This window comes from Peromyscus eremicus, chromosome 14, assembly GCF_949786415.1.
Source record: "Peromyscus eremicus chromosome 14, PerEre_H2_v1, whole genome shotgun sequence".
In the NCBI taxonomy this organism is placed as follows: Eukaryota; Metazoa; Chordata; class Mammalia; order Rodentia; family Cricetidae; genus Peromyscus; species Peromyscus eremicus.
In genome coordinates this window covers 26,488,059-26,514,051 of record NC_081430.1, presented here as the reverse complement: position 1 = coordinate 26,514,051, position 25,993 = coordinate 26,488,059, and the positions used below count along the sequence as shown (strand labels likewise).

General features: G+C 39.4%; 1 protein-coding gene across 1 annotated transcript in view; it reads left to right on the top strand.

Annotated features, from left to right (window-relative positions):
- Positions 1-25,993, top strand: part of Slc25a21 (solute carrier family 25 member 21) — a 482,653-nt gene that overhangs the window by 261,289 nt on the left and 195,371 nt on the right. Inside the window, exon 2 of the mRNA XM_059279867.1 lies at positions 16,120-16,168. Within this exon, the coding sequence (XP_059135850.1) occupies positions 16,120-16,168 (49 nt within the window). The remainder of the gene's footprint in view (positions 1-16,119; positions 16,169-25,993) is intronic.

The following is a 25,993-nucleotide window of genomic DNA, read 5'->3' as shown; positions in this document are numbered from 1 at the left end:
ATTATCTTCTGATCTAATTTGCCCACTGCTTGGAGGGTTTGTCAGACTTTACCTCATACTTGTTTTTATTTATTCAATTTCTTTCTTCTACTCATTTGGATTATTTAGAACAGTTGTCTTTCTAACAACTTTTTTTTCAGTGCAAAGTAACCGATGTGCCTTTAACTTGTGGAAGATTCATTTCTAAACCTTATGTATCAGCATTCCGTTCTTATCATCTTCCTTTTTCCTTCCTTCCTGCCCAGGGCTCCTGTTTCCTAAATTCTCCTTTGGATTTTCATCTTATGACCTCATGCCTTGGATTTTTTTTTCCATGAGGCAATGTTTGCACACAGATGTTCTGTAATGTATAGCCTATATTGGCTGGAGAATGGAAATTTAACTTGTGTAAAGTGGTTTGGGATTCACTTTTATGCAAGATGCTATGCCAAATTGCACTGTGGATTGTAGCATGCAGCCACTTACCTGTGTTTGCCCTCCAGGAAGCAGTTTACAGTTTAATAATTGCAATGCCCCATTGCATTGGCTCCCTGAATTATTCTGCGAACCTTTGACAGGGTTTGTGTGATCCCTGTCCCTGCACACCTTTCCTGATGTGATACTCTAAGAATTCTAAGTTTAGGTGAGCTGGCCTTATCCATAAGTTAACATGTTTCATCTTATGAAGTGCATGCGAATTTAAAACTTGAGTCATTTCCTTTCCTTTCCAGTTTGCTAACCTCACAGGAATATAGAATAACCAAACTATAGACTAGAGGTCCCAGCAGGAATCTGATTTGTAAGATAGAGGACAACAATTCTGCCCAATACCTTTTTCTTGGGTCGTTAGAAGTGTAGAGAGTCAGTTAATTAGGATAAAACCTTATGTAGTATATGAAGTGTGAAGAATTTTATATAAATATCACAAACACAGTCTCAAATCATTTTTCAGATTTTTAAAAGTGTTATAAGGAGATTTAGAGCCCTAAAAGTCTCTACTGCCATCCATCCAGAGACACAGCGTGACCAAAGATCTTCCAATCAGATGTTCCGTTCCAATGGGCTGACCATTGTGATTGGCCAGAGAGTCACGTGACTAAAGTGAGCACGTTAGATATCTCCAGGCGCATTTTCTGTTGGAGCCAGGAAAAAACAAGTCCCCTTGCCTCTTGTCTCTTAGAGAAGACGGGATAGGGTCTGGGGGCCCCTGAGATGCGTGGTCTCCTGTTAGGTAGGAAGCTCTGTACCAGAAGTGCCTAACAAACTGGGCAAGCAGGTCGGGGAGGCACTGAGGAAGCCTCAGCGCCAGACATCCTTGCCATTCTCATCCCTTCAATTATGAACCAGAGGGTTCCTCTTCTGTGTTTAAACTAACTCACGTAGAATTTTTCCTGAAACACCAGGAGCCTTGACAGAGGACTTTTGCTGGAATCGACTGCCTGAGTGACCAAGAAAGCAATGTTTGTCACACAAGCTCTTGCCAATTCTAACTAGTGAAACGATACGTCTTCACTCTGGGAAATGTCGTTTAAAAATGGGTAGCGCCTTTTAGAGTCTCTTTCAAATTGCATGAAACAAATATTGAATAATTTAAGCATACACATTTCCTGGTCATTATAGGATTCTACTTGAATGGATTCTAAGGACTCTTGAAGATCAAATCCAAGCCAAGAAGAGCATCTCCTGAAGCAGCTCAAAGAGTGCTGATGTATTTTCCATCTGTGTGGCTGTTCTCCACTTACCTGTTACTATTCAGTCAAAGTTTATTCATTCAGCATTTTTGTTAAAATCATGAATGAGTCCAACACAGGACGTGCAAATTTTGAAAACCAAGGAAGTGTTATTGTATATTAATGAAAGTGTTACATCCAAGCCATCTTAACAGTAACTTCAGCTCTCTCCACCTCTCCCCTTCCAGTACCTAGATGCTAATGAATTAATTCTCTAATGTCATGGCCTCATGCCCTCTTCCAGACTGAGCTCAATGGTCAACCATTAAAAGAATTACCCTGTATACATTTATTCTTTTGGCCTTTCTCTTCCTCATCCATTTGACAAAAGCTCATCTAGAGTAAATCTTACTCTGTCTGTGTCTATACCCACATGACTAAAGTTGTCTGGTGGAATAACACTAATTGCATAGATATTTGGACCCTGGCGGTACCCAGTGATGATCCTACACATGATCACTAGCACAGCCCCTTCATCACTCCCATAGAGGGCTATTTCATACACTATCTCTGACTTCTTCCTTTTCCTCACTCTTAACTGATGACTTTTGTTCCTAGTCCCTCAATAAAATAGAAGCAAGTAGAACCAGCTTCCATTCTGGATGAATCAAGTGCAGAGCAGGAACTCAAAATATATGGAATAAAAACCCTCCTAGACACAGACTTTCCCCATAACCTAGAAACTGATATCAATGACATTTCCTGTACAGTAGCAAAGACACATCTCACTGTGCTTGTTAGGATGAAGGCACAGAGGCAAATATTTCCTAATGAGCTACTAATTTGAGATGTCAAATTAAAATCAAGCATTGATTTCTCTTTAGACAACATTTTTATCAGTGGTAATATAGCCAATGTTATTGCAGCTAAATAATTGTGTTATAATGTCTCATTATTATATAGACTTTAGTCTTATAACTTAATAACCAAATAACGTTATTCAGTCAGCAGTTGCATGTAAGATAGTTTCATTTTTTGTGAGTTGGTTATATGGAACAAAAATTAGCTAAATTAATAGATATAATAGAAATCCTGTATGACTGGACACATGTAGGTGGAAGAAGTCCCTAAAACACAACCAGCTTTCTCTTTTCTCTCCCCCACAAGTCAGACCTTGATAGGAATGTGGTTTATGGAATAACTTGGAATAACTTACTAAATTAGACCTCATAGGAGCTTGACATGGAAGCTGGCTTGAAATAACAGCTTGAAAGTAAGTTGTGTAGCTATCTATGGTTCCAGGTCATTCAGCAAATATAAAGTTAAGAGATAACACCTAAAGATAAGTGTGATTAATGAAATGGAGAAAATCATGGCTCAGCACTAGGGAAAGGGTATGGCAGTAAACGCTTCAAAACCAGAAATCATTGGCTATATCAAGCTGAATATGACCACAAGAAGTCATGCTACTTGGGATGAAGGAAAATCATTACCACTGTAGCTTGCTTTTTCTTTGATGGCAATCAATGTCAGTTGTTGTGGGCTGTTTGTACACTGTGTGAAGATTGTGTGTAATTGTAATAAAAAAGCTAAAGGGCCAATAGCTAGGCAGGAGGTGTAGGCGGGAGTTCTGGGCAGAGAGAAAAAAGAGGAGGAGATAACAGAGGAACACAGGAGAAGCCAGGAGACACAGAGAGGAAACAGGAAGTGCAAGATGGAAGAGAGGTAATGCCACGTGATAGAATGTGGATTAATATTGAATGGGTTAATTTAAGTTACAAGAGTTAGTTAGGAACAAGCCTAAGCTATAGCCTAAACTTTCATAATTAAGAAGCTCCTGTGTCATTATTTGGAGGCTGACTGGTGAGACAGAGAAAGACTCTTTACAGTCAGTGACTTATAGAAAGTGTAAACTGCCTAAGACCTGCAAATCTGAATTCTCTTAGCAAGATTCTGTAACCAGCAGTTAGCTGGGTTTTCTTTCTTGTAAGGGTCTCACACTTTAGCAAGGAAAGGTCATTATTTGTTTGAGAAAGGGAAGACTTGCTGTCATTTGTGTCTTTATGTGGTCAAAATACTAGAAACATCCACACAGTGGAATAGCAAAGAAATTGTAGGCATGGTTAGTGGATTGCAGGGTTGGATCTTCCTAAGAAACTAAGACTTTTATATAAGACCAGAGTATTTTTAGTAGATTATAGTAAACAGAGAGTATAAATTTCAGATCGACTTTTTTGGCACCTTTGAGAACTTGTGCGAGCAAAGAATGATAAAGAATGATTGAAAATTTAGAAAGAGCAGCTGTCTCTCGCCGTATAATCATTTTAAGACTATTTGAACACAGTTTGGGTAAGAGGAGGGACTTTTGGCAAGCGTGTGCTGGAATATGTTTGATAACCAGCCCTCTGGATTACATGCAAATGAATACCTTGATTTGTAGCACAAATTGTATGCCCATTTCTTTATAAATATACAAAATTTTTACAAAAGTACAAATACTTCTCTGGTGCCAATTACAAGCTCCGTGTATGAGGGAAAGGGAGCCATGTTAGCTTGAAGACGTCAGCATCAGTACAAGGTCTTGTAGCTCTTCTACAGCTGGAGGGTCCTAGAAATACGGTTATTGTTGTGATTGAAAGAAGAGCAGAAAAGTCCCAAGAACTGGGCAAGACTTCTATGTAGACCTGATGTAGACCTGATGTTCACTCTGTGAGTGGTCCTCTCCCCCATGCCTCGTAGTCCGAAGCCTCTTTTAACTGCGTATCTGGATTTCGATGAACTTTATCAACTTGAACATAAAAACTACAACATGAACGTTCTCTGAATTAATACATATTTATTACATAGGCCATATATGAAGGGATTAAAGATTTTATGTGTGTTTATTTTATACTACATAAAACAAGCAGCTTCTCTATTTTCTAGTACTCACTTCTCTTTAAAGGCATTTTTTGTACATCTCTGGAAGGAATTTACCATCTGCCAGAGAATCCACAGCTTGTTTTTTTTTTTCCCCCTTGCATTGCTGACTGTAACGTGCAAAGCGTTGAGCTTTCCACAAAAGAGTCACACACCTGGCAATGGGTCCTGTGTCTAATTGCGCATGGACCTTCTTTGAAGTATTACACGGAGTTACATTTGGGGGGAGGGGAGTGGGGGGAAAAAAGTGCAAATATCTTCGGTTAACATATCCGCCAGTCGTTTCAAACACGTTGCATTGAGCTGAACTTGAGCACAAAATAATTAACACAAAGACATTATTAGTAAGGGGCACTTTCATTAGTTTAATAACTTTCAATATGCTTTTGGCTTTAAGATGTTGAGATTTGGGCGGGGGGGGGGGAAGTATCACTGATTTATAAAGTTTTCTTTCTTCCTTACACGCTATCTTAATTTCTAGAAGTCAATGTGTTCAAACATTTTTAACTCTGAAATGCACCTCCATGAGCTCTTAAAGCAGGGAGATCATAAACTGTGATAGCACAGAGACTGCAATATGGCAACTAGTGCATTCCCTGCAAACACGTGCTGACAGCAACTGCTCACTGTTAGTTTCTTAAAAAATATATGTTCATAGTAAACCTGTATGAAAGTTTTTGCCTCACATTTTCAAGGCGCGATGTGGTTTGTCCAAACATATAACTCTCAATAAAATCTTTCAAACCTGCCAAATGCATTGCCTTGTAGGCCAATTCGGTGTGCTCAATGTGCCATTACTGTGCCATGGCACGAGAGCACCTTAGCTGTTACTGGGGAAAAGCGTAATATATTTGATTTCCCTTTATGAGGCTCATATTGCTTATAATCCAGTAGGGCTACCACATTTTCTGGGCAGGCTATCAAATAGGATGCTGTAATGATTTGCTTGACTAGTGGAGTAGATGAAAAAATACTAGTTCTGTCTGGAGCTGTTCTATTTTTGAAAGTGAAATTTGCACAGTATGAAACCATTCCTCTACAATTCTTCCTAGAAGTTAAAATTGTTTAATGCTTTAAGATTAAAAAAATATGACACAAAATCAGTTAAGTAAATGATCAAAATAGCATGAGTATCTGAAAACAAAAGTGAAGTCTTGCATTTAGTTTTAAAACACCAAAGAAGGGACTGTACTAGATTTTTTGGCATGATAGAAAGCATAGGTTTACTGTGGACCTGATATCCTGGGGTCTCCTGACTGCTCAGGTCTCTGCACTGCTTTGCAGTTCACACAGCTAGTGAGATGTTTTCTGCTCTAGGAAATGTTCGCTATGAAGGTTCTCTTGGCAATAATTCATCCTACTTAAAAAACAGACATGAACTCAGCATCTATTAATAGTAATCTTGCTGTAAGATCACATACCCCCCCCCAAAGTGATCTATATATTTTGTCCTACTAATGGTACTTTATAGATAAATAGAAAAAAAAATCCTAAAATTCATCTGGAACCATAAAAGACCCCAGATAACCAAGGAAATTTGAAATCAAAAGAATGAAGTTAGAAGCAAATTATTACCCATGATGGCTAACCATGGCTGTCTGCTTGACCACATCTGGAATCAACTAAACCATGAGCTACTGGGCACGCCTGGGAGGAATTTTCTTGATCAGCTCATTTGAAACAGAAAGACTCACTCTGAATTTTGGCCACTCCTTCTGGGGACAGCCCAGATACAAAGACTTGGACAGAATCTTTGTTGTCCTCCCTCTCCCTGGTAAGTCCATCTCTCTGTCCTGTTGCTATGGCATTCCTTCGTCAATCTACGAGCCAAAGAAGGCTTCTAACCTAGCCCAAAGATCGGCAGCTACCAGGAATCCTCCAGTCTCTTAGCACTGTATTAGGATTGCTGAGGCAGACAGTCTTAAGGATGGAGCAGCTACGGGATTCTCAGCCTCTCCAATCTAATGAACCTCATACATATAACCTATATATGAATCTCTCTCTCTCTCTCTCTCTCTGTCACACACACACACACACACATACACACACACACACACACACACACACACACACACTCATCCCAATCCCATTTTGTTCTGTTCCCTTAGAGAACCTTGACTAACACACTACCCGACTTCAAAACCTATTCCGAACATGTAGTAACTAAAGCACTATGGTATAAGCATAAAAGCAGACCAATGGAATAGGCCTAGGAGCCCAGAAATAAACCCCATATATATAATGAGGTGTCAAGAGCACACAATGGATGCACCCATTTTTCCTGTGTATGGTGTTTGGACAACTGAATAGCCACACAGAGAAGATTGAAATTGGATCTCTGTCTTATCATATGCAAAAGAAAATCAACTGAACTGAAGATTAAACTATGATCTATAATGATTTATAATTATAAAAGTCACCAAAGTAAAACAGCTCCTCACTCTGATCTAGGCAAGCATTTTTTAGACATAGCTCAAAAGCACTGCTAAGAAAAACAAAAATCCATAGATAACAAAAGAATGTAAATAGGGCTATGATGAATTATAAAGTTTCTATGAAACAATGGAACAATTAACAGATTGATAAGACAACCTATAGACTGGAAAAAGAGTATTTGCAAACCCTGCATGTAGCAAGGGATAACATCCAAAATATAGAAAGAACTAAATTTAATGGCAATCAAACGAATATCCCACTTAAAAAAATGGTCAAAATATTGGAGCAAATATTTCTCAAATGAAAATAAACAAGATCATGAAACTATGTTTCACATCACTAATCACCAGAGAAATTAAATCACAACCACAATGGTTTGTCACCTCGCCGAAGTTAGAATGGCTGCTATCAGGAAAAAAAGCAGCAAATTCTCTAATTAAAATAATTAGTAAACTAATTACTGCCATTATGGATGTTCCCCAGAAAGCTAAAAACAGAACTACATAGTGAAATTGTGCATACAAGTGTGTATCTAAAATAATTGAAATCCGTTTGCCCGAGAGGCATTTGTATGCCCATGTTCGTTGCAGTATTCACAGTAGCCTAGATATGGAATAGAACAAATGGGTAAATGAATTAAGAAAGTATGTGGTATGCATACTCACAATGGAATGCTAATAAGCTCTTTTAAAAATATTTATTTATTCACATATATGAGGGCTCTGTCTTCATGCACATCGGGAGAATCAAATCCCATTACAGCCCATTACAGATGGTTGTGAGCCACCATGTGGTTGCTGTGAACTGAACTCAGGACCTCTGGAAGAGCACTCACCTGCTCTTAACCTCTGAGCCATCTCTCCAGCCTCCCCACTATTAAGCCCTTCAGAAGAAGGAAATACCTCATTTGTGGCTACATGGTCAGAGCTGGAGGGCACTATGTTACATGGACCAAGTGGGTGCAGAAAGATAATACCAAGCAATCTCACTTCCATGCGGCATCTAGAAATACCAAACTGATAGAAATAAAGTAGAATGGTAGTTGCCAGACTACCCCCAGAAGGATCCAAGTTACAAAACAGTACCTAGTCAGGAGTAATAAGCTCTAGAGATCAGTCATTTGCATGAAATAGTGACTGCAATCACACAAAAAAAAAATCACAAAAATACACACCATACTAGATTTTAACAAGATTGGTAAGTGTGTGAGGTAATGATACAGTAATTAACTTTAGTTAATCCTCCCACAGAGTCACCATGTGAAAATACCACATCAGCTCCCATAAAAACACAATCGACTAAAAGTAAAATTTAAAAAGCAAGTATTATCATAGTCTGAAAAACTATCACAAGTTCCCTGGATTATATGCTGAACTCTTAAAATGCCACACTTTGTATACCACTGGAAAGGAATGCTGTCACTGTCTGTCACTGCGTCATTCAGCTTCTTTTTCAGCATTTGATATTCAATAACTTCTAGGTACTGGTATGTGTTACGGAGAGGCAAATGTTCATGGATCTGGACATTATTAGCTGAAGCATGGCGTGCTAAATGCTATTTCAACACATACAATGCAATTGAAATAGATTTCTGCTTCAGTGTTATGTAACTAAAATATGTAATCAAATTGTAGAGAACAAATAATGAGTTGACTTAGTGAAAATAAGTTGGAGTAAATTTGGATGACTTTGCGATCTTAGGCTGCATCAGTGTGTATAAACATCATATCATTGAATTCAAAACGAAGACTGCAGCTAAAGGATCATTCAACATTGCCCTTTATTCAGTTATGTTCAAGGTTCTCTGAGGCACTGTTTGTCTTTCATATACCCTCTCCTTTTATAAAAAGGGTCTCAGCTGGGTGGTGGTGGCGCACACCTTTGCTCCCAGCACTTGAGAGGCAGAGGCAGGTGGATCTCTGTGAGTCTGAGACCAGCCTGGTCTACAGAGTGAGTTCCAGACAGCCGAAGCTGTTACACAGAAAAACAAAGGAAAACAAACACAAACAAACAAGCAGATCGAAGGGTCACTGAAGCCCATTGCCATGGAGCTCCAGGGTGGAGGTGGAGTGGAATGGGGAGGAGGCACAGGATGACTCCCCGTTCCGGGTCTTAGTGCTTCTGGTCTATTAGGGAAAACGGTGGCTTAGTGTGTTCCACAGTCAATCTGTCTGTCAACTTAGTAACACACTTGGGTCATAAAGGGAGGGGTTAAAAAATGAGTCAGCTGCTCTGTGGTGCACACATTTAAATTTTCTAGAATGTAACAGTAGTCCGTTCCTCTCTGGGGAGTGATGACCTGGATGTGGCTTTCTACTTCTAACTCTGAGAAAAAACACATTGTTGAGACATAAGATACCTAATTGTGGTTCTTGGCAAAGTGAGTAAAAATAGTAAGAATTTCTTGGTGACACACACACGCGCATGCGCGCGCGCGCGCGCACGCGCACACACACACACACACGCACGCGCACGCACACACACACACACACACACACACTTTAACAGGACATCCCAAAGAATATACATACCACTGAGAAAGTCAGTAAGCAGCGTTCCTCCATGGTCTCTCTCTCTGCTTCAGTGCCCAAATCCAGGTTCCTGCCTTGAGTTCCTGCCTTGGCTTCCTTCAGTGACAGACTGTAACCTGTGAGCTAAATAAACACGTTCTTCTCCAAAGCTGCTCTCAGTCAGTGTCCTCTCACAGCAGCCGGAAGCTAACTAGGTCAAGGGGTTAGCCCATGTCCTTGAGGGCCCACTAGAATTTCAATTAAATCATAGAGAAGTAGTCATATCCATTAAGGTGTCATGAATCTGCCAAAATATTGAAAACAGTTATAATACGCTCATTTTACAATATCAATTTACATTGGTCCTCAGCTTTTATGTCTAGGCTTACAAAAGCATTCTTATTGCCTCCTGACATTTAATAACCAGTCCAGTTTGCTTATTGTGATAAATCATTTTTTTAGGATTCATAGACAGTAATACTTAGAAATGAATATTTTTATGTTTATCTAGGTTCTTTTCTCTTTCTTCCTTTTTTTTTTAAAGAAAGATTTTCTAGCACTATGTAGTACTATATAGCACTCTGTAGCACTATGCAGCCCTGACTGACTTAGAAATCTCTATGTAGACTAAACTGGCCTCAAACTCACTGAGATCTATCTACCTCTGCTTCCTGAGTGCTGGAATTAAAGCGTTATGCTGCCAAGTCTGATTGCTTCTCTTAAGTTTTAATTGGAGAGTCAAATAATCTAAAACTTTGTTGAAATAAGCACAATTTGAAGACATTTTATTTCTAAAGTGACTGTTGTTCTAGTGTCAAGATCAAATGCTAACATATAAATTTTAAAATGGCTAGAAAAAGCGTCTGTTAAGAAGGGATTGGTCCAAATATTTTATTATCAAGATTTGTGTGGATGGTTTCACATTCTTCATTCAGATGCTGTGATGTTCAAACTTTTCTCCAGGAAAAGTGTTTCTGTGGTTGTCTGGCAGAGCAGTTTTTCATCTATCAGAGAGATGAAACTGTTTGATTTTGTATTCATCTGTGATGACTGCATCTAATAAATGTCAGGCTGATGAGAGGAAAACAAATTTTTCTCGAGATCAACGTGTTTTGAATTGGCAATTAGGATAGATTAAATGGAACCAGCCATTTGAGTTACCTTCTTATGTTAAATTTTCAGTTTTAAAGAGGAATTATTAAAACCCGAGTTCACTAGCTTCTTAATCAGTTTGTGACTTCATAATAGGCAATAGAATTATCAAGAAGTCTGTGGTGGATTCACTACCCTGAGGTCAATTCACATCATCTTAATCTTTTTCTGTGGTTACTCTCATAGCCTCATAATCCCTAGCTGCCCAGTGAAGGACAGCCAACATTCCTCCAGCTCTAGGGAATCTAGATTAAACTGTGAATTCTGATAACAGTTCTACAACCTCCATATCATTTCCAATGTGCATGCTTTCTCTAATTAATGTATATGCTGTTACTAATTTGAAGTCTATAGTCACCTGTTTTGATTAAAAATAAAAAAAAACCTGATATTCTGGACCAAATATGTTACATTTGGCAATTTAAGCCACATTTTTTTTCTGTTGTCCAAATTGGTAGGTAGTTTCATGGATGAACATTGACTCCTGTGAATTATAATAGTTCCCCCAAATATTTACAGAATGCCTTGTTAAAATACCTTATAAGAGCAACTAGGCAGGAAGAGTTGGCTTTGCCTTAAAAGTTGCAAAGGGATGTGGTTGATCTTGCTGAAGTCATGGTGGTAGGAGGATGAGCAGCTGGTCACACTGCATCCACAGTCAAAAGGAGGAAGGTAAATGCTGATGTTCAGCTCACATTCCCCTTTTTGTGCAGTCCTGAATCCCAGCCTATGGAATAGCAAAGGTCCATATTAGAGATAAGTTTTCCCTCCTTAGTTTGACCTTTCAGGAAACACTTTCACAGACACAACCAGACCTATGTTTTTATGGAAATTCTAAATCCAATAAAACTGTCATTGAGATTAACCACGTACTTGGAAGTGGTAGAACACCATGATGTCTATGCTTCGGTGACAACTGGTGCTTTGGACATCAGAACCATTTGCTGGCCTGTGAATAAATGTGATTGGTAGCAACAAGATTAGAAGGGCACATGGTTATATCCCTAGCAGCACATAGCCTTGGACTACGATCAGGCCTCTTAAAACCTGTTGGAATGTCTTCAGTGAACATGGAATACACTGGAGACAACCTAACAGGCACATATCCGACAAGATAATTTTAAAAGTCCGTTTATTGCCTCCTCTTATTGGCACAGCCATATCTGAATGGAATGGCAAAAGTCATAAAGCCAGCACAGCTGCTTGACAAAGCTCCAGCAGAGCTGAGCCACATGATGGCTGCCATGCCACCCTTTGGTTTTCATCTCCACCTGTACATACTTGGGGCACTTTTAATGTTTGTACAATTTGAGGATACTAGATTGATGGAAAATTCCTTATGAATCATTTAAGCTTTCTCCCAGGAATGCTGGTTCTAAGCTTCCCCAGGAAAGTCCTGAACATACTATTCCCCATCTTTTAGGGAGATATCCTTATCTACTTGAAGGTTTTCCTTATGCCTTGGAGGTTGTGACACATAAAGAAGCCAGAGGTCTCTTCATGAGGCTATGAGACATTCTTGAAACATCTGTTCCTGTACTTACTCAGGAACAAGATAATCAAAAAAAAAGTAAATTCAAAAAGGTCAACAAGATTCGGTGGGCTAGAGGAGTTGGCCACAGTTCAGATTACAAGCCTCTTCCCACTGTACACTCAAACAATTTTGTGACATACAATTCTGACCTACACAGAGACATATTGATGAGCAAAGTATGGAGTGGAAAAATGATAAAAGTATGAGGTGTCAGGACCTCCTTCTCTCAGAAGTTAACTCATGTAGAGCCACTATAATGTCATATGACCAAGGAACAACAGAATGCCAGGATTAGATATATAGACAAATTCTATAAAGATATAAATGTGAACATTGATTGTATTATGCCAGAATTTGAATAATAACTGCAGCAGCTTTGGCCTGAGGATTTTTCCTGGGTGATCTGACACTAAGAGTTAATAATACACTGCTTGGGATGTGGAAAAATGCCCAGGGTGGTTGAAGATTTTTGTTTTGGTCTAGTGTCCTTGAAGCAACCAAAGCTACCAGCCTGAGAACAGGCTGTCATATGCCTCTAGATTCTCAAAAATTGGGTTATGGGGTTGATGAGTAAGAATGATAAATCTGTTTATTAATGATGTCAAAATGAGGGAAAATGATTTGAAATGATAATTCTGTTGTGTCATAGTTTATTAATGATGACTAAAAGATGGGCAAAAAGAAGTGAAACACATGTCCAAAAGCAGAAATAATATGATCTATGTTTTGGAACATCATGAATGTATCCACACTTACTAAATGCTATATAAGTAAAGAAACACTCTGGCTGCTAGTCAGTCAGGCTGCAAAATTCTCCCAAACACCATGGCCTGGCTCACTTCCTTCCCCCACCGACTCCTTACACCCTCTGCAGGAACCATCTGCCACCTGGGATGGCTCCTGGCATCATATCCTGTGGGATGTAGTACAAATGCCTAGAAATGATCCTGACCATAATCTACACTTTTCAGTATCATCTCTTACTTTATATCCACCTTCAACACTATGCTGCCATAAGTCTTAAGCAATTCTGTCTCCTTCTCCGTGTGTGTGTGTGTGTGTGTGTGTGTGTGTGTGTGTGTGTGCGTATCCTCTATTTCTCATGCTATCTTTTACCTCAAATATCTTTTCTCACACTTGACCCAAACTCAGGTCATACTGGGGACCTTTCTATGAGGTGATTCTGTCAACTCAGGGCCACACTTCCTCCTGTGTATCATTGTTTGTTCTTAAGTGTCTGTTCTCTTTGCTAGGCTCTATCCTCAATGCTGGACACACAGGGGGCGACCAATGTGAAATTGCTGGATGAATATGTGGAAGTTGATGAAAACTAGAGATTAGAAAATAGCTTAACTACAAAATTATAAGATATGGTCTACAGGAAAGTAGAACAATTTTGCAAATAAGAAAATGATTTTACATTTATGTAAACTGATTTTCCAAGTTCTGCTATTAATTCTAATTAGTGGTTGTGGTTGTTGGTTCCTTTAGTAAACTTTTTGAGCAATATTCCATATGGTGCTGATTGGTATTTACCAATTTTTTTCTTTTCATCTAATGTCAAGAGAGTGAGAGAAGCATTGTACACTTGCCGTGGTAAGCAATCCCGAGTGTCTTATTCATAGAACCTCACTTAATTGATGGCTAGAATAGTGCTTGGAAACAATACTGTCTTATTTTTTTGTTGTTGTTTTTTGGTTTTTGGTTTTGGTTTTTTGAGACAGAGTTTCTCTGTGTAACCACCCTGGCTGTCCTGGAACTCACTTTATACACCAGGCTGGCCTCTAGCTCACAGAAAATCCACCTGCCTCTGCCTACTGAATGCTAGGATTAAAGGCGTGCACCACTAGCACCAAGCTAACAATGCTTTCTTAAATGTTGAGTTTCCAGGGTCAGTTTTATATATTGGATTGTGGCTTTATCCTAATTAACAAACCTTAAGCTTGAACTATAAGTTATATGGATGCATATATACATGTGTGAGTTGAATTAAAGAACAAGAGAACCCAGAGTTTGAGATATCGAATTTATTCCAGACCAGTTAATCCTTCCATTTGCAAGTAGGAAATGTATAGCCCCATGGATAAATAACTATTCCTTAGAGGAACCGGGGAAAGAATTCTGGTTACCTTACTCTTCCAGATGAATGTGAATTTTCAAACAAGGACAGTCATGTGGGAACATTACAAGATGCACCAGGACTCTCCTGAGTAATTCAACTTTATTAATAGAAATAAAGGCTTGTCCCATAAGCCTTGTCACTGTGCCTTGCAGCCCTGCTGCCCCTGATGCCTGTTCTTTCTCTTCTTTTGGAAGCCATGATTGTTAAAAACCTGTGATCATAACCATTAGGAGAAGACATAGCTTCTTACAGACGAAACTGAAAAAAAAATCTTTCTCTTGTGAGAAAACTACTAGATTATAAATTACCAGCATGTGGCAGTAGTCGTAGCATAAGTAGTTTAGCAGTTCTAAAAACAACGGTGGTAGTTGTAAGAGCTACAGTAACAGTAATCACAGCAGTTACTTTACCTCTACATAGCGATGGTCATCAGAATATGTCATCACAGGCACGTACAACTGCTCGTGGGCAAGCATCACCATTCTCTGTATAAGCGGAGGTTGTAAGTACTCAACTCATTTTCCCAGAGGCCACACAACAGTATAGCATTTATAGGTAGCGGTACACTTAGTGCATTTGCAAACTAACTCAATTTGAGTTGGACTGTAATTTAGCTTCCTGCCTTGTTATACACAGAAATGTGTTTGTGCACAGTTTACATGAATATGAATGCAAGGATTTCCCTTCATTAATAAAGAGGAATTACCCAGGACAATATTGGTGCACCTGCTCAACTTGTAAGGTCCCTAAACATTTATCCTTACTTGAAAATTCACATTCATCTGTGTCTTATCAGAAACTAAGCCAGACGTCGGCTCAGAGTGCAAGGGCTCTTGGCACCAAAGCCCGAAGAACTGGGTTGGATTCCAACCCACAGAGTAGAAAGAGAAAACTGATTCATTTAAATTGTTCTCTGATCTCCACATACACTCTATGGTATTCGTGCATGCAGGTGTACACACACACACACACACACACACACACACACACACACACGAAAAAAGCTTTACTATTTGTGGCATCTTAGGAGAGTTATTTTGTTGTTGTTGTTTTGTTTTATTTTTTGAGACAGAGTTTCTCTGTGTAGATTTGTGCCTTTCCTGGAACTTACTCTGTAGCCCAGGCTGGCCTCGAACTCACAGAGATCCGCCTGCCTCTGCCTCCCGAGTGCTGGGATTAAAGGCGTGTGCCGCCACCGCCTGGCATGCACACACTTAGGAGAGTTATTTAACCTTGTATGTTCAGCTTCAATTACCTTGTCCATAAACTTGTGGCACACAATGTAATTTGATATTTGTCCTCTATTAAGCTAATGATATGTGGATTCTCACGACTGCTTTATCAACCAAGAGTCATAGTCACTTTTGTTTCATGATGTTAGAGCCAAGCTTTAGGTTTTGCCATGTCAGTGGAAGAACTGTATAATTAGTTGTAACTGTAATCTGATTGTATTTTTTTTCTTTCCCCATAGCCCACCTCCCTGCCAGAGTAATAAGAAAATACTTGGTTGCATCTTTCTCCTATTGAAATAAAATTATTTAGTAACTAGCCACTTCCCCTAACTGTTCTGTTCAAAGTTCTAAATTCCTCTTATTATTATTTATTGAAAATAGATTCTTCTCCCATACAATTCATCTCAACCACAGTTTCCCCTCCCTCCACTCCTCTCAGCTCCCCGCCACCTCCCCTCTCCCCCAAATCCACTCCCCCTTCGTCTAAATTCTTTATTTTAATCTTAAATTTGGGGAATCAATATGTATCTGTGTATTCATTGGCATTTTCTTTATCATCTTTCAGGTCTTACAGAAATTTGCCTGATGCACCCTCTGGACGTGGTGAAAACCAGGTAAGGTTCTGCATGAACAAGTTGTATTGACTTTGGCTGATGTCCAAGTTAAGATCTGTCAGAACACTAAATGCTAGAACTTGTCCCAGGCCGGTAGCTTCTCCCTATAATGGCATCTAAATGTGCTTTTCAAAGAAAGTACCATTTGACATATAAAACGTGAACAGTAAGAAGCATCTTTGGAGAAAGGTCATCTGAAGGTATGCAGTGTTTACTGCTGTCACCCGGCAAGTGGAAGGTATGATTTGTGGTGTACTGGTACATGAGGTAAGTTTACCAAATTAGTGTAAAAACTAAACATTATCTAGTGGATTATGACAGCATCTTTTCATTTGGCACAGCACATAACAGATTGCTGTCTAATAGTCAGAATTTTTATTTCAGGTGAGCTTTTAAAATGACGGTTAAAGAATTTATCCCTAAAACTCTTTGCCAATGCAAATGCTGTATTTCCATGAAAAGGCTTCTGCTTATAAGGAAAGAGAAAACCTAGAACAACGTGTTTAACCTATCCACCAAGAATGAAAACAAAGTAAAAAAGCAGAACCAAAAATAACAAGGCTGTGAGGTTTAATATGATCACTGTAGAGCATTTTGGGGAGGTGGGTTTTTTCTTTAAAATGTTTTCTTTTTTCCTTTTTGAGCTTATAATATAATCATTTCCCCTTCACTTTCTCCCCTTCAAACTCCCCCATCCACTCCTCCATCATGGTCACTTGCAAATTCATGGACTCTTTTTCTTTCATTTTTTTGTTGTTGTTTTGTTTTGTTACAGTTGTTGGTGTGTGTGTGTGTGTGTGTGTGTGTGTGTGTGTGTGTGTGTGTTCCTAAATGCATAAATACAACCTTCTCAAACTGCATGATGTTACTTGTGTGTATGTTTTCAGATATGACCATTTGGTATTGGATACCAACTGGTAAGCTCTTCTTCCCTGGGGAAAATTCAAGAACATTTTTAAAAGTTAAAACTATAGCGAAATTATTGAACTTTATTTTTTTGAAACTAGATGTTTTGAGTGTATAGTGAATGTTTCCATATATATAAAACCTAAGAACACCAACTTCTGTTGGAGCCCACTAGCAAGCATTGCAACACTGATTTTGTATTTGCACAAATCATTGCTTCCTCCGTTGGGAATTACTTGATGAGTCAGACTGGTCATTTTATGGACACTTTATTTAATTTACCCAAAGGGGCCTCTGAATTCAAATTTTCTTAACATTTAGTTTGTGTGTGTCTGTGTGTGTGTGTGTGTGTGTGTGTTTGTGTGTGTGTGTGTGTGTGTGTGTGTGTGTGTGTGTTATGTAAGTGCCATGACTCACTTGTGGAACTCAGGGGACAATTTATGGGATTGGGTTCTCTCTTACCACTGTGTGAGTTCTAAGAATCAAAATCAGATCATCAGCCTTAGCAGCAGGTAACCTTCCCCATCGAGACATTGAGCCAGCCCCTGCAGAATTACAGTGTGGTGATTGAAAGCAAGGAAAAATGACTTTTCTTTTACATACAAATAATATCACATTTATAGTTGTTGAGACAATAGGATTTGACTTGTGACTGAACCTCAAAGCTGTCATCATCAAATACCACAGCTTAACCAAAAAGACATTTCTTTCTCATGGTTTTGGATGCTAGAAAGTTCAAGATCAAGGTTGGAATTCACTCAGTTCTTACTGTCGTCTTCTTCCTGACTCACAGGCATGGTACTTCTACTCAGAGAAGCTCTGTGGTCTCTTACTTCTCTTGTAAAATTACTAATTCTATCAAGATGGAGCCAACACTTATGACTTCATGTGACCCCATCACCTTCCATTGTCTACTTTCAAATACTACCACATTGGTGGTTAGAGTGCCAACATTTGAATTATGGCAGGACACAAACATTCAACAGCTCCAAGTCATTAAAATAAAACAAAAGAAGAAAATCACAGTTGTTAAACAGTTGATAGACACTGACCTCTAGAACATCTCCTCAAGGGTTTCAGGAACAAAAGGCAAAACCTACAGGCCTTTTCTCCTTAGATTGTTCTAACTTTCTATGGAAAGCCAGAATATTACTGCTAGTCTTACTGAGTAATTCATTTTCTTTTTTATAAAGCATGATTTTTTTATGTATGAATAAGCTTAGAAAGAATTAAGAACAATTTGAATAAAACATGATACGAAAATTATGATCACTCAGTCATTCCCATAGTCCTCGTTCATCTACTCAACAGGTGTATATTTAGTATCTAGCATGCAGGTTCCAGGCTAGCCATGCTCTCCTGAATCTCCTGATCTGAGGCCCTGTGGAGAATCTCATTAACATCAACTTCAAAGGCCATCTCCTTTCCTTGGGCTGAATTTGAATTGTGCATTGCTTGAAATACATTTACCAAGTAACTATAACCTTATATATTCTTTGCTAAATATCAGCACTTCCATGAACATAACATTCATTAATTGGAATTGGTCATGTGCTGTTGTGGAATATTATCTTAACTATGTAAAGATGTGTTACATTTGTTTATGTTACAGAATATCACTTTAACCACGTAGAGCTGTGTTACATTTGTTATGTTGCAGAATATTACTCTTAACTATGTAAAGGTGTGTTACATTTGTTTATGCTGCATTTGTTTAATTATGTAAAGATGTGTTGCTGTTGGACCTTGCCTGCCTAAGGCATCTGATTGGTCTAATAAAAAGCTGAATGGCCAAGAGCTAGGCAGTAGAGAGATAGGCAGGGCTGGGGGGTGGGCAGAGAGAATAAGTAGGAGGAGGAATCTAGGCTTGAGGAAGAAAAGAGAGATGAGGGAGAAAGAGAGGGAGATGCCTGGGGCCAGCCAGGCAGCTGACAGACAGACAGACATGGAAGAAGCAGGAAAAGTAGGACATACAGAATGAAAGGAAGGTAAAATGGCCCAAGGCAAAACATAGATGAAGAGAAACAGGTCAAATTAAGCTATAAGAGCTAGTGGGACAATTATAAGATAAAACTGATCATTCATAATTAATAATGAGTTTCCATGTCATATTTGGGAGCTGGTTGGTGGCCCAAAAGAAAGCCTGCTACACATGCCCTTGCCTACCTTGAAGAAAGAGGGATATACCACCCTTGCAGGTGTCCTGAAGGAGAGAATTGAGTGGTAGATTGGCAGCTGACCTGCACAACAATAGAAAATGTACTGAATAAACACCCTACTCACAGTCTAAGACCTATATATGTAGAACTCCTTTTGCAAGAGAAATGAACTATGTGCGATTTGTAGGACTTAACACTAAGTCACTAACAAGATAGTCACTGGACAGGAACAGATGAGAATGCTGAGCACTTCACTGTTATAGTCTGGGGGAGATGACTTCCTTTCTTAAAGTTTAAGAGGTGACTTTGTTTTTTCAAGAAAAGTGTTTTGAGAATTACAAATTAGAAAGGAAAATTGGAGTTCTGCGTAGAAGCCTAGTGAATGCATGTCACCTGGGCATGAAGGCTCTCAAAGCTATCTTTTTGGAAACATTCACTGACATTTTCAGCTGGAATGCTTTCTTAAGATGACTGTATTTTTCTTTCTGATAGAAGTACAGAGATCCACCTATGAGATTTTCTTGCTACAAAATCAGTGACTGAACCCAAGTAAACCTCTGCTTTCAATATAACCTACCAGTGTATAGGAAACAAAGAATTTGTAGGATTACATTATATCTTGGTTTTGAATTATGTGTTATTCCCTCAGGATAAACTTAGATATACCAATTTCTTGGCTAAAAAGAATGGCATCTTCCAAATGTGTAATTTCTGTTTAGTCTGGTGGCACTTGTTGGGATCTTCTACCAATTCAAAAACTTTCAAAGTATTTATTTTAACTTGATTTTCACCTATAACGTGGCTGCATTTTCCCTATAATGATTATATACAAAGATTGATATCAATGAAAATCAGAATCCAGCTACTAAAATAAATGGATTAATCATATGTAGAATAACTATTTGTGTTAGGAATTAAGGACCAGCACCTAGGATATGTTCATAACCAGATGTACAAAGCATTATGAATTTATCTACAGGATGAAGTCAATCTACCAGAACCAACCAGGACAATATAATGGTTATGCTTCACTCTTTACAGCAAGTACTCCAAGGCAATATGAAATATAGAGCAAAACATTTTGAAATAGGTATAAATTATACCAAGTAAAACACAATGGATCATTTACAGAGAGGAAAAAGTCTTTTTGAAGAAAGAATTGGAAAGTAAGTTTTTATAATCCTTTCTTCTTCATTCAGGAAAGGAAAGGATTAGACACAGACAGAGGTCAGAAATAAAAGACTAGACGTCTTGAAGCAAACCTTTTTACATGGGATAATGTGGGAAGCAAGCTATATCCACAACTCAAGATTAATTCAGTGTACCACTCTTCAAGCCGTGATACCAAAGGAAAGCAGAGAAAAGCCTGAAAACGACAGGGTAGACATGTACGCTTGTGCCTAATGCCCGTAACACCTTAGAGTTCACTGCCCTTGGAGGGCACACCATTTCAAAGCAGCCTGCTGAAACAGCCGGTGCTTGGTGGATTCATGTCTTATTTCTTAAGTGAATCTCATTCACCTCTTGATTCATCAAAACAGTAAGTGTGCACTGTATAAAATTCAAATCATACTCTAAGTCTTACGTCCGTCAAGATAGGCTAGGTTGTAACAAGCCTGGATCTCAGGAGATTACAGCAAAGAATCTTTTTCTCATCCCACCTTATGTCCAATATGGGTAGATACATACAATAGCCCATTTGTGCTGCTGTAATTAAATTCCATAAACTGGGTCCTTGTAATCAAAAGAAATCTTTCAGTTATGGGAACTGGCTTCTACAGATTTCTTTTTCCCCACAGGTTCCATATCTGGTATCTGGTGAAGGCCTGTTTCCTCATTCATAGACAGCACCTTATCATTGGGTGCTCACATGGTGGAAGAAGCAAGCTAACATTTGGAGTCATAGCTATAAGGACATTAACCCCATTCATAAAGGACACACTAACGGTACACGGAGCTCACTGAAGTCATTCAGGCTGACAGAAACTCTGCTGTTTTCTCCTCCGTGTGGCAGGAAGTGTAGAGCTCAATGGTCTCATGCTGTTTCAGCTGAGACTTATGGTTCAGAACTACTCATTTTACCATGCCTAGCCAACCAGAAGTAGAAGTATGGTTCTCCCCTTTGACAGGGAGGATCTAGGGGTCAATATGTTGCAGGCATTCATGTCCATTCCCAGGCTCATTCGAAGACACATCATCCACTTGCACATACCAGTTCCCTTTCCAGATGTGAAAACACCTTTGACTTTTAGCTTCTTTTAAAATCCACTCCCGCATTTCTAAACATTATGCCTCTCCTGATTGCATTGGCTTCAATAGTGCTTCCATCTGTGTCTCTCATGGAATTTCAAAAAGTGACCTTTGGAAATAGGGTCTCTGCAGATATAATTAGCCATGGTGCACTTATGCCAAACTGGGAGTGAGAGGCAAATTCCATATGATTTTTATCCTTACATGAAGAAGAGGCTCAGATAGACAGACGACAGACGGAGTAGGGAGGGCCATCACTTCAAATGAAAGTGGTGATTGGAATTGTGTAGCAGCATACCAATACACATCAAGGTTTGCCAGCAACTTACAGAGACTTGGAGAAAGGAATAGAAAGGACTTGGAAAAAAATTTTCAACGTGCTGTCCTAATTTATCAGTTTTAAATATTATTCACAATACTCACACCCTTCACCCTCCTTGATAAAAGTCTACCCCATTGCCATCACTGATCATCTGTTTCATTGTTTGGCAATGCAGTTGTTGTTTACTGCTGAACCAAGAAATACTCGATGGCTTGTTTTCCTACAGTTCACTCCTTTCTCCTTCATTCTTCAGTACTCTGTATGTTGTTGCTAATTAGTATGTCTTCCAAAATGCTTCGGTAAGTTTCTTTATTGTTTTCTACAAATGCCATGGTTGTGTTTATTTAATGTGAGCTTATTTATAATCATCTGGCATTTTTCTTAGGCAGTACTTCTAATTCATCTTTTTACCCAAGGTTGTGTATGGCAAACATGGAAGAAGGTCACCCCATTACTGTATTTTTAGTATAGGACCACTTTGCTGCTCCCCATCTGAAGCTGTCCTAGTTCAGTCTTCAGGCAGTAAGCCACAAGGTGTTCAGTGAGGTGAGCAAGGAGACATACACATACTTCCAAGAAATCCTCCACTTTTTCCGGCCACATTTCATACCATCCATGGTTTCTGATTTTCCAAAGGGCTACCAAGGCCCTTTGCTGGTGTCTCCCGCCCCAGGTACTTTGCGTATGGCCCTCTCTGCTCTACTAATACTGCCCTCCATCCATTTCCTCTGTTCATTCGTGTTGTACAAAAAGTGTATGGATAGCTGGGCAGTGGTGGTGCACACCTTTAATCCCAGCACTCAGGAGGTAGAGCCAGGCGAATCTCTGTGAGTTTGAGGCCAGCCTGGTCGACAAAGTGAGTTCCAGGACGGGCTCCAAAGCTATGCAGCTATAGCTATAGCTATTTCTGGTTCTATCTTATTTGTCCATATGGGTTTGCACTCATTTATAATTCTTCTACTAACTGTATTAGTCAGAGCCCAACCAGGAGTATACACCCACTCTGAGTATTGAAAACAAAGGAAATTTAATGCAAGGAATTAGTTGCTCAGATTCTAGACCTGTGTGGGATCCAACAGAAGTCTGTGAGGCAACCCAGAGATTAGCAGGACAGCCACAACCCAGGTTGGCTAGACAAAGGGAGGAGGTGGGACAATCGTCCTGGTAATCATGGTGGAAATGTGGCTGGCCTGGCTAGAGCAGATGGAGCCTCAGAAGAGAACCAGCCAGCCGCCAGCAGACCCTGTACCCGAGGAAAACAGGAGTGTGGCCGGAGGCTGTGGGTTGGGGGAACGGACCCTTCGGGTTCTTTCTTCTTAATACCTTCAGTTCTCCACCTACACTGCATCTTCTTGACTCATGGTATCCTGGGAGGCACAGAAGCTTTGCAGGGATCAGCCCTTTCATATTTGAACAGGAACGAGGAAAAAAAGAAGAAACAGATCTAAACAAACAGAACCAGAATGTGCACGCTGCCACTTTAGTAAGCTTTCTTTTCTTTACAATTTTTCTTCAGACAATGAATTTTGAACATATTATTTACATTTCAACTCCACCAAGATCCTTCCCACCCCCTCCCCATCCAACTTCATATTCTCTCTCTCTCTCTCTCTCTCTCTCTCTCTCTCTCTCTCTCTCTCTCTCAAAATGAAAATCAACAAAAACAAACAAAAGTACCAAAACAAAACAAAAACTACGCACAAAAAACACGAAGTCTGTTTTGTGTTGGCCAATGACTACTCCTGACCATGGGGTCTTCCCTAGAGTGTGGTTGATATACCCAGTGACACTCTATTGAAAAAAAATTAAGGGGCTGGAGAGATGGCTTAGTGGTTAAGGTTACGGACTGCTCTTCCAGAGGACTCGGGTTCAATTCCCAGCACCCACATGGCAGCTCACAACTGTCTGTAACTCCAGTCCCAGGGGACTGACACCCACGGCACAACAGTAAAGTAAAAAAACATAAAGTAAAAAAATTTTTAAAAAGACCAAAGATGTGAAAAGAATTGATTTTCCCTTTTTGAGAAGGTATCAATTGTAAATACTTTCTTGATTAGAAATGGGACTGTGTCCACTTCTCCTTCTCCTTCATGGGACTCCATATGTTTCGAACCTGTGCAGATTAAGTGGTAAGGCCCTATTTTTAAAGACACAGCTTACTTCTGCCATTAAACATGGAGAAATCAAGCTGGTGGGCAACTAAAAGCTTCACGCCTACTGTCTAATATTCCTGGTGCTGGAAGTTACTTTGCATGCCTCCAAAGGAAAAAATTAATCACCAATATCACCCAGCTACAAATCCTGTGACCTACATCTGCAACCTGCATTTATAAGATAGCCTGGTGCAATCAGGACACAAATGTTATGGGTGTAACCAATTGCTCTTTGTTTGGACTTAAGGCCCTCTTTGAGATGGAGCCCATACCTGACACTGCTAAAGTGACTAAGGACCTGAGACTAGATAGGTCATAGTCCCTCAGGGGAAGTCTGTTACTATTATTCTGATAAAGGAACAAAGCAATAAAATGACTCCTAATGACATATTGCTATACCCACAGATCAGTGCCTTGCTCAACCCTCGTCAGAGAAGCTTATTCTTGCAGTAGTTATAATTAACACAGAGAACCACAACTGGACAATGTGCAGAGAGAGACTTTAGAGCACTCAGCTGTAAATGGGATGTCTCCATCAAACCCTCCTCCTCAAGGCTCAGGGATCTATATGGAAGAGGAGGCAGAAAGATTGTAAGAGCCACAAGTGGTGGGTGCCTCTAAGGAAACAATGCCAGCTAGACACAAGAAGACCAATATACGTATGAACACAGAGACTGTGACAGCATGTACAAGGTCTGTGCAGGTTCATTTTAGTAAGCTTTGAAGAATTCTAAAGACAAACATTCATTTCCAATCCAGCATGTGGAACTGAAATTGATGTTGCATCTAAAAAGATGATCTTTAATAAATCTTTCATGGGGAGATAGTCAGGCATTGTAATGCTTCCTTTATGTAGACAACAGCTTATTCCACTCAAGGTAAGCACAGCTACAGGTACAGATCTTTGTGATGAGATCTGCCCAAGTGACCACTGGCTTGAGCTAAGTGTTCAGTCTGAAATTTGGCAGAGAATATTTACTAAGATAGTGACCACATTAGTCACATAGAGTCAAGGTCTCTTTTGAGATTTTTCTCTAGAGATGGGCTTTCACAGTGACTTATGATTTTGTTTATACTCAAATAAAACTCTATACAATTGTGTTTAAATTCTTCCACTAAGACCTTGACTACAAATAATAGAAAAGAGCCTATTCACTTGTTAGACTAGAAAGATCAAAGGTTAAAATAGAAGACTCTAATAATTCTCATTCTTTTCCTTCTTTCCACTCAAATTCCCCATTTCTGAATAGGCTTCATTTAGGGAAGCTGCTTTCACTTAGCATTAGGGGCTCCCTTCAGCTTCCAGCTCATGTACTCCTTCTGCTCCAGAACAAGGCTGCCTGGGTTTGAATCCTGACTCCTTCACCCATTACTTGTTTGGTTTTGTTGAGTTAATTAACTTCCCCAAGCCTCAGTTTCCTCTTCTCTAAGTGGAAACAGGAATGGTATCCACATTATTGTGGAGAGAAATGAGCACATATACACAGGCATCGGCACACACACACACACACACACACACACACGTGAACATACACAAATATAGTGTTTAATTCTAGGTTAGCAAAGAAATGGAAAATAGAAAGACAAATGGAGTTTTTGAGGTAGCCAGGGAAACATAAGGCAATATACAAAGTATAGGAGAAGGGAAATGTTTAATATGGAGTCAAATGGTTTCAAGTTCCAAGCCGGAAAATGAGTGTTATATGAGCAGTGCATTTAAATCCTTCCACAGAAGGTGTTTGCAAGCAGAGAATCCTCGTGGGTCTGAAGGCAGGAGAGCATTGGTTTAGTGCATATGTTCCTACTGATGTCATTCCACACATCATCTTAGGGCTGCGTGCTGACATTATTACGTATCCCCAATGACTCTCACCATACCTGACCTCCAGGAGGTGTCCAGTGAATGCTGTTGAATGAAAGAATAAAATAGTGTTCATTAATAATCAGAAATAACACCACCACCTATGTGTCCAATCTGGAATATTTAGAAAGTTAGTAATAGGCAGATGTATTGTCTTTGTTGAAAAATGTAAGA